We start from the raw sequence: 9,523 nt of genomic DNA, 5'->3' as shown, positions 1-9,523 counted from the left end.
ATGCCTGACCTGGCAGTGCCTCGGCAAGGAGCAGAGGGCTGCCAAGGAGCAGGTCTCCTCTCACCAGCAGGGGACACAGAAGAAGAATACCAGGAAATGTTCTGCACAGGGTGTAGTTTGCCTGCAGAAACCTGTGTCAGAAGGAGTCACACGCTCCAATCCCACCACGGGCTTGGGAGGCAATCATCCTCAGACATCAGCTGGATGAGACACCCACAGTCATGCACATGACTGTCTCCCAGCCAGGACAGAACTCTTTCATATTTGCCCATGAGATCCCAAAATTTCTTCGTAGGTACTTTGATTATATGCAGTTTGGAACCTATGGTAGTTTTTGAAGTCCTTCCACTGGGAATGCATGCAACAAGCTACTCCTGACTGGGCTTCTAACCCCTACTCAGCCCCTAAAGCTGCCCTGTCTTTTGGAAACACATCCCCTGGCAGGAAGACGATTGCTCTACCACCAGCAGTGACAAGCAACAACAAGTTAACAGGAGGCATAGCCACAGGATGACTGCCCTAACGGGCTACAAGTCCAGAGACATTTCAGCTCTCAAGTGTTGGAGATGAGAGGTGGATGTCCTACTGTGTCCTGCAGCCCTGTCCTGATGTGCCTCTCCCCTTGAAAAGAACAAGCCCTGCAGCCCAGTTTTGACACAGGCAAAGGCCTGTGAGATCCATCACCAACTGAGTGATCGAGGGTCCTGCCAGGAGGCAGCTCAATCACTGGCAGATGTTCAGCCTTTCGTTCTTCCAGCATAGACAAAACATGCTTGGAAAACGCTTTTAGCTCAACCCCAAGCATATCTCCTACAGATGGTCAGGCTCCAGAGCATTTATCTGATGAAAAAGCATCTAGCCCTAAGTCCACAGCTAAAAAGTACTTGTCCCTTCTCAGTTTCTCCTTAAACACACAAGGCTGACCCATGGCAAAGAGACCCTCCATCCATTCACAAATGCCTCTGTGTATTCAGTTGGCCTAAGGATTTGGACAAGACCTCTGGGACCGCTTAAGATTGTGTTCATTGTAATCAAAAACTGTAACAGGGGAAGGGGCAAGCCTTAGGGAAGGACTGTAATTAAAAAGAGTAAATAAACAAAATCGGTGGAGTGTCTGCTCTCTAAAATCCCATTCAAGTAAACTGTATCAGAGCAAGAGGGTTTACGTTTCACAGATCTGGTAATATTTCTCATCTTGAATGCCATCTTGAATAGGTACATTCACGCTGTAATAGCGACCTTTCCCCAAGCCAACATCTGTCACATCACCGGTGCCTGAAAAACAGAAACACCCCATGGTTAATCACGAGGGAAAGGGGATCAGCAGCAAGAGAAATATATGGAATGTCTCAGAAAAGAGCAGAGAGTCAGGACCTTTGACATGCTTATGGAGAAGTCCACTTGCCACCACCAATAAATGAGGGCTTGGATGGACCTGGTTCTCACCCTCTGCCCAGTTCTGCCATGCAGGTTTCAAGGGCTGCAGGTAGCCGGCCAGCAGTGGTTCTGTCCAGAGCTTAGCCACAACCAGAAAAAGGGAAATGCCAAACTTGTAGTTCCCCCCCTCTTTCCTTCTCCTGGGTCAACAAGGAAGGCAATGAGACACCTCTGCTGGACAGAAGGGATGGGATTTGCCTTTGCTGGGGCCTCGTGAGTGATGCGTGAAACGAATTAGCAAAAACCTCACAAGTTCAACTTGCCTGGGAAAAATCCTGGTGAAAACTTGTGCAGAGAAACAGTCATGACTTTCGAGGTGAAACTAAAGGCATCTTCAACTCCTACCAGAGAAGGGAAGAGGAAAAAAGCTTTCATTCATCATTCACATAAATGACCGAGTCTAAACACACAAACAAGCCACTCGATAAACAACGGGGCAGCAAGCAGAGAAGGAACAGAATGAACAAAGCAGAAAACCAGATTTAGCTCAATAAATCCATCCTTAATCAAGAGAGACCCAAATTCAACTGCAGCAAAGGTCACAACTGGAATTAATTTGGTGGGTCTCATGATAATCAGTAGTGAACAGATCTCAATACCTCAGGTACATGTCCATGTTAGCAGTGCTTGCCTGCACTGCTTGGCTGCAAGGCTGGGAGAGGGAGCTGAGCAGGGGTGCCTTGGCCAGAGCTTGGCTCTGATTAGAACCAGAGCCACTGGTCTCTCTCAGCTTTTCTCAGTGCTGCTGTGGCTCAACACACCTTTTCTTTTCCTTAAAGACATATTAAAATAGTGGGGGTGGGGAGGGAAAAGAAGTAACAGGAAACTTAACAGAAACCAAATGTGCAGGGAAAACGGAGCAAAATGAAACACGCCATAAAATTAAGAAGTGCAGGAAATGTTAAATGGTGTTGAAATAATGTCCCTGAAGGAGACAGCAGTTTCAGCAAGGCCAGCTCTGGCTTTAGTTTTATAGCATCAAGCCTTCTTTTAAAAGCACCGTTTACTACTGACTGCTTCCCTCTTTCACTGGTGGCATTAAACAATTAAACACTGTCAGCAGCTGTTCTGATGGGATGGGAGACAAGGGACTGGGGGAAGTCTGTGGTGGAGAGCCACCAGCAGAGGGAATTACTGGAATGGAAACATGCTGTTTGTTGCATTAGGTAGAAGACTGCTGCCCAGACCCTCAAGAGAGGTCTCATGAGCAACACAGGCCCAATTCATGAAGGAGGACAAGGCAGAAATGGATTGAGGGAACTTGACTGCACTGAAAGGATGCAAAGCCATGGCTGTTGCAGCAGGTAAAGCCCTACTGCCCCAACAGGCCTTGACCTCTCCCATTCCTCCCCCTGAGCCTGTGCAGCTGTGTTGTTTGCAGCTGTGCTGGGCCTTACCATCCCCATGATGCAAATCCAAATCGATATAAAGGACACGGTCAAATTTCTGGCGCAGTCGCAAGATCCCCAATACAGCGTCATTCAGGTAACAGAAGCCAGAAGCTTCATCTCTGTGAAAACAATGTCCATGAGGTTGAACATCGCCAATGCAATTGCCACTGATCTTGGTGTTGTCACTTTTATTTTGCAAGTCTCTACCTTGCAGGGGGCACAGAGGAGGATGAAGAGCCTGGTCAAGGCCCAGGAGCAACCAAGGGATGGGTCAGGAGCAGCTCAAAGCATGGCTGGGAAGCACAAAGAACATGATTGCTTGTGCCAACTGCTTCTCAACCCTGGGCTTGCTGGCAACTGATAAAGCACCAGCTGGCTCTGCTGCAGAGAGGCCCTGACCCATGGAGGGCTTGGCAGGGTACCTCTGACCATTTCACTGTTGCACAAATAAAACATTAGCTTTCTTCACCTGAGATATTTTAAAGAAGTTCAGAGCCACTCAACTCAAACCCACTCGCCACTGTACCTCCTCTCCCTCTGCGGCAAGAGGACAGGCCCCTGGCCATTTTCCTGCAAGTGCTGGACAGGCACAGGCAGGCAGTCACTCCATCCCTGCTGACCAGGTCACAGCTGCCGTCAAGGTCCTGGCAACAAAAGGCACAGCCAAGGCAGTTGCAACACTCTGCTGCTCCATTCCCAGGTCTCAGGGTATGAAGGTTAAGCCTGTCCCCAAAGCAACACTCTCCCTTCCTTCCCAGGAAAATGCAAACAGGATGTTCCTCATGCAGTCCCTCACAATACAGCTCTTGGGCTCAGCCAGAAGAGAGCCCCAGCAGCTAAACAGAGGACAAATGTTGTATGGAAAGATTTATCCCTGACATACATCAGGGGGCAGCTTCCATATTGCTGGCATCAAAGGAACAAGAAAGTTTCTTAATCTGTACTCCAGACTTGCTTCGAAGTCAACTTCCCATCACCACTTGGTACTAAGCCATATGCACTCTTAGGTCAGCCCTGGACAGCTGATTTAAACCAAAGCTTTATACTTTGCAACAGGAGTGTCCAAACCCTTCTTCCCCAGGCTCAAACGGCTCCAGGATCTAAAATGTGCCTCTTGGAAATGTTTCTTGAATTTCAGCTGCAGCACTTGGCTCATTTCCCCCGACACTCCCCTGGCTCAGTAAACAGCTGGAAACAGTGAGGAGCAAGCACAAGGTGGCAGAACTGCACTTGCTCTCATTCCCTGCAAATGTCATGGGGCACAGATGCTTCCCAGTGACTCTGTTCATTTATAGTGATGCTGAGAACTGGGATGTTAGCAGGTATCCTGGGAATCTTCCTTAACTGTGATTACACACTGTACTCCTCCCCTCCTTCCCAGCCTGCAAGGAAGCAAAGTGAGCTATGTCATGTCTCGGGCACTTTCTCCATGTTGAAACACATAATCTCTTTCAAACTCAAGGCCAAGCAGAGCAGGACACCAGCTTGGACAGAGGCTGACCATTGTCAGAGCCACAGCTCAGGGCCAGCACTTGGGATTCCCCACCCCACTCCCCAGATCCACACAGCAGAGCTCAGTCTGTCACTGCTGGAAGGGAGGGCAGGGATGGGTCGACAAAAGGCACCAGCTCAGTATCTCACCCTCTGCCCCAAAGGCATACCAGTGAACTGGGAGCTTCAAAAGCCCCAGGTGACAGCGGTTACCATTCCTACCTTTACGACCTTGGAAAGTAACTAAGCCACCAGACAGCAGGTCTTTTTTTGACAAAAGGACATGTATTTTGCTAGGACACAGGTCCTAGCACCAGGCACCTGCAGTTGGGTGTCAGTCTGGCTGCACCTCCACACCAGACTGGCCCCTACCACAGCCGCTGCCTACCCTGAAGCATCCCATGTCACCTCACTGGGCTGACTGGGAAGGCTCCTGTAGGATCACTAAGTATTAAATTCCTTTTTTAAACAGACTGTTTGCTTCCCAGAACTGTGCTAAGAGCACAGCTCAGTATTTCTGCTGTTACAGGCATTTTATACACCATGCAATTAAGATAAAGGACAACAGAAGATTTTTAAAAAGCCATCCCTCCTGCGAAAAGCCAGAGGGCTAAGCTCAGCCAAGTTAAACTCTCTCCTTTCTCAGCAAGCTGTAGCTGAACCCATATTCAGCAAAGTGCTGACCAGGAAAAGGGTCCTGATGAGACACTGCCATCGCTGGACATTGCACATCACAGTTACACCTTCAGAGTTTCTCTGTCAGGTCAGAAAAGTCACTCAGAGCAAGAAGAGAGACCTGTGCACTGATGTACGAGTTGTTAGGGTTAGACACGCGGTTCACGCTAATTTCTAGGGCTCCCCAGGGAAACAGAACAGCACTGCAAAAGCCAGTTAGCTGGGGACAAGGAAGGGTGCATCTTGTCTGCATCGACAGAGAGGCCTCATGTTTTGGGAGATGTGGGACACAAATTTAAAATAAAACATACATCCATGGAAAACAGGGAAGCCATGGAAACGAATGATTTTACCACTAACAGAATCACAGGATTCAGAGACGAAATTTTTACTTCCTCTCCTGGAAGATCATTACTGACATTACAGCTCAGAGCAAACAGCCACCCACAGAGCATGGGGAAAACCAGGGGTCAGTCCTGCACTGTTTCAAACCCCTTATGAAGAAACCAAAAAAAGCCACACAAAACAATTCGGACATGTTGCTACATTCCCATTCTCTTCCAAGTTAGGAGCAACACCAATTGCTTGCCTCTCCACAGTCCTTCTCTAGGGACTTCAAATATCAAATTCAAATTTATTTATCTTTTTTTAGCAAAATCAATTCTCACTTGAACTCCCAGAGATAACCAAGTAGAACAAGAGGAAATGGCCTCAAGTTGCGCTAGAGAAGATTTAGATTGGATATAAGGAAAAATTTCTTTACTGAAAGTGGTCAAGCATTGGAACAAGCTGCGCATGGAAGTGGTGGAGTCACCATCACTGGAGGTGTTTAAAAAATGTGTAGACGTAGCACTTTGGGACATGGTTTAGTGGGCATGGTGGTGTTGGGCTGACGGTTGGACGTGATGATCTTAGAGGTCTTTTCCAACCTTAAAGATTCTATGATTCCATCAACGGATGGCGGGACACCTCTGAACATACCTGCCCCAAACCCACACCCCAGTCCACAACAGCACCAGGACTGGGCAGTAACCAGCCTACTCTCAGGCCTCTGCCCTACACTCTGCTTCTTTCCTATCTACCTCCCACCTTCCCTCATCCCTCTCACACCTTGCTTTCTCCGGATCACCACACCCTGAGGGTTCACAGGGAAGCTGGGAGCTAGGAGGCAGGGTTCAGACACCAGGTGAGAAAACACAAGGGAAGAGATTGTTTTCTTACTTCTTTGCATGATGCCACCCTCCAGGCCAGTTAATCGCTACCTTGCACTTGCCATCCAGCAGGCACTGGGCTGCGGTGATGGTGGCTCCTCCCACAGCTGCCGCATACTCAAAGATCCCTTCGGTAGCTGGACAGTCGTAACCTGTGGGTAAGAGTCTGTGTGTGAAGACACAACAGGCCTTCTCCTCTGGGGGAAGCACATTCTCTTTATTTTGAGCTATCTCTCTTTAACCGCTGCTCTAACTTTCTGTTCCAGGCGCAATGAAAAAGACACGGCACAAAACCTTCACAACAGGTATCAGATTGGGACTCACACAGAAGGTTTAGGGGGTTTAAGTAGGAAAAAAAATTGTATTGAGTTTGCACGGTAAGGTTTTCGTAGTGGGGAGGGCTGCAGGGGTGGCTTCTGTGAGAAGACACCAGGAGCTGCACTCATGTTGGACAGAGACAGCTCCAAGACAACTCCACTGCTGGCCAAGGCTGAGCCCATCAGCAATGCTGGGTGGCACCTCTGGGATAACATATTGAAGAAAGGGTAAAAAACCACTGTGCAGCAGCTAGGACAGAGAAGTAAGAATACGGGAGAGAAACAGCCCTGCAGACACCAAGGTCAGTGAAGGAGAGGGAGGAGGTGCTCCAGGTGTGGGAGCAGAGATTCCCCTGCAGCCCGTGGTGGAGACCATGGTGAGGCAGGCTAGAATATGATCTTCACTTATTCCTACAGCAGCCTCCTTGGAGCCATTCCCCAGCAAGGCGTGACCCCAGGGCTGCTCCTCTGCCTGCAGACAGATCAGCTTCAGAAATGTAAAGGGTGGATCTAGGGGAGACTCATGAGATCAGCACAGAATCTGTACCACTGCCTCAGTGCTAGGTCACTCCTCCTGTTCCTGAGACTAAGACAGTAGCCACAGCCACCTCACCTGCTTTAACTACTGCATTGCTCCAGCTGTCTTAAGTCCAGGCAGGCAAGAGCTCTCTGCTCAAGACATAAGCAAAGTCACCAGGCAAACAGTAGCCTCTCTGGTCCTTGGCTGTAGCTTCAGGCCGTTGTCCACATGCGCCCTCCACCACAGCAGGCTTGCGGCAGCCAGTCTCAGCTGTGTTCCAACAGCAGCATGTCAGGGCCTTCCGTCCTACCTGAGATCCTCAAAGCAGCAGCAAAAGACACTGAGTCCCGGTATGCAAGGGACAAGCTGAGCTGCATGGAGCAGAAGCATGAGGATGACAGTACCCTCTGCTGGCAACAGTGAAAATGCCAGCTTGACAGGGGACCGCTGGCTGATGGGGTTCAGCAACACCCTATCAAAGAGAGTTTCCCTCTGCAAACAGCCCAGCAGCCCACCTGAGCTCTCCCCTCTGTTCAACCTCAGCTCCAACAAAAAGCATCCTGGACCTGATATTCTCTCGCTGAAGATACGCATACTTACCCAGTCCATACTCCACCGACTCCGGATGGTCATCATCCCCCTCCTCACTGACCTTCTGCAGGTGCTGCAGATAGGCATCCGTGTGGAAGCTCGCCATCTCCTCCATGGAGGCAACTTTTGGCTTGACTATTCTAAGCAGAGAAGAGGAAGGCAGCACATCAGGACAAGAGGCTCCAGGGTCTGGCTGAAACGCCCAGCTTTAACCTCCTCAGGCTAGGACCCTTCTTTTGGCAGTTACTATTGAAAAAGCAAACAAAACTCCCTCATCCTCTCACACCAGACAGTCTCTTTGTGTGAGAAAGCTGCTCAGATGAGCTGGAGTAGGCCTTTTGCCCAGTTTGGCACTGTCTGCTGTGCCTACTCCAGCAAGGAATATCTGCAGGTGCTGCCTGCATTAACCTTTCCACTTTGCTTCAAGGTGGTTTTTTTTTCCCCTTTTCTGCATATTCTGACAGCTTGAGCAATCTCCAGAGGAAATGAGAGTGAAAACATCCAGGCCCAGCCCTCTGCTGTGACAGGACACCAGCCCGCTGGGTCACGAGCTGAGCAGCATCTCTTACATGCTCTTAACTCTGTCTGCATTCAAAGGAGAGACCACCTCTGTCCTCAGCAACTTTCATATTACCTTTTCCAGTCTGGTCACTTTCCAATCTGCCTAAATAAATCTGGTAACATGCTGAAGCCTGCCCTAAACCTCAGACTATGGGGGTGTAGGCCAGCAACACAGTACAGCTCCATTGCTACTGAAAGAATGCAAGAAGCTCCCAGCTCCAGGCTAGACCAGGTGCCAGGCAATTCTCACCCCATGCCAGAGCAAACAGCCCTTTAGGTTCGCCTCTGTAATGGCACCTACAGCCATCTCCCAAACACACTCTACCAAAATGACCAGAAAGAAAAAAATCCTGTCAAAGAAAAAGTCCAAATAGGACTTTGTGGCCTTGCTGAACTGGACCATGGGATTTTTTAAAAGATTTTATGAGATACTTCATAAGAGAGGCTGAGCTAAGCCTTTTCCTTCCCTTCATATCCCCAATGTCAAGAGCTTAATGGGGCAGGAGGTTTCTCTCTTCTGCGTCAGACCTCATCTTGTCTTCTCTCCTGAACAGCACCAAACCTCAGAGAAAGCCTCCCAAATCAATCACACACAGCAAAACAACATGCCCCCTCTCAGCATCAGCACTAGCCAGTGGATTCAGAGTAGTGTCAAAAAGGATGGTTTCTATGCCATCACTTTACTCAGAGCCACAAGAGCTGCAGGTGACAGTGTATTCTACAGGGAAAGCACAAGGCAATTTGTACTCCATCGGACCAGGAAGGGTAACCATGAATTACACTTGCCGTAATTACCATAATCTTGTCCATTTAGCAAAACAAGCAAACTTTCCTTAGATCCTAGAAATACACACTGCGTGGGCTCCTATAATCATGCTGCGAGCAGGGACAGTATAAGACCTGCAGTTACTCAGTATCTTCCAAACCTCAGCAGAAAAGAAAACATCCTCTTCACAGAAAATGGGAGCACTTACTTCATCTCGTCAAGTAAGGAATATGCTTCAATCAATGAATGTACCATACTGGCCTAAAAAGAGAAGACAACCATGAAAGCAGCTCTAGTGTAGGTGACAGAAGCACAGCAACTGGGGGCTAAACGATGTGCAGGAAAGGTGTAACTGTGACTTCTCCCAGTAGCACAGCTAAACTGGCACCATCCTGACCAGGGTCCCTGGACAGGGTCTCCCCCACGGAGGGTGTGCAGCACAGCAGAGTGTGTGTGGGGACACTTCCCCGGTGTGTCAGGAAAAGGCTCAGCAGCGCTCTGCTTCTCGGGGCGCAGGGAGGTGCCTGGGAAGTGTCACTTCCGCCTCCCAGCGACCCGCTCCC

The 9,523-nt window shown here is 49.2% G+C and overlaps 1 protein-coding gene across 1 annotated transcript in view; it reads right to left on the bottom strand.

Annotated features, from left to right (window-relative positions):
• HDAC8 (histone deacetylase 8) overlaps positions 1-9,215 on the bottom strand; it is a gene marked incomplete at its 3' end in the record, with an annotated part of 17,693 nt that extends 8,478 nt beyond the window's left edge. Inside the window, exons 1-6 of the mRNA XM_010287824.1 lie at positions 9,169-9,215; positions 7,643-7,773; positions 6,216-6,357; positions 2,835-2,947; positions 1,701-1,778; positions 1,167-1,275 (exon numbers count right to left, since the gene is read on the bottom strand). Of these exons, the coding sequence (XP_010286126.1) occupies positions 1,167-1,275; positions 1,701-1,778; positions 2,835-2,947; positions 6,216-6,357; positions 7,643-7,773; positions 9,169-9,215 (620 nt within the window). The remainder of the gene's footprint in view (positions 1-1,166; positions 1,276-1,700; positions 1,779-2,834; positions 2,948-6,215; positions 6,358-7,642; positions 7,774-9,168) is intronic.
• Between the last annotated feature and the right edge of the window lie 308 nt (positions 9,216-9,523).

Source organism: Phaethon lepturus, unplaced genomic scaffold, assembly GCF_000687285.1.
Source record: "Phaethon lepturus isolate BGI_N335 unplaced genomic scaffold, ASM68728v1 scaffold31705, whole genome shotgun sequence".
In the NCBI taxonomy this organism is placed as follows: domain Eukaryota; kingdom Metazoa; phylum Chordata; class Aves; order Phaethontiformes; family Phaethontidae; genus Phaethon; species Phaethon lepturus.
Note: the sequence above shows the minus strand (reverse complement) of the source record. Positions and strands in the feature narration are given on the sequence as shown.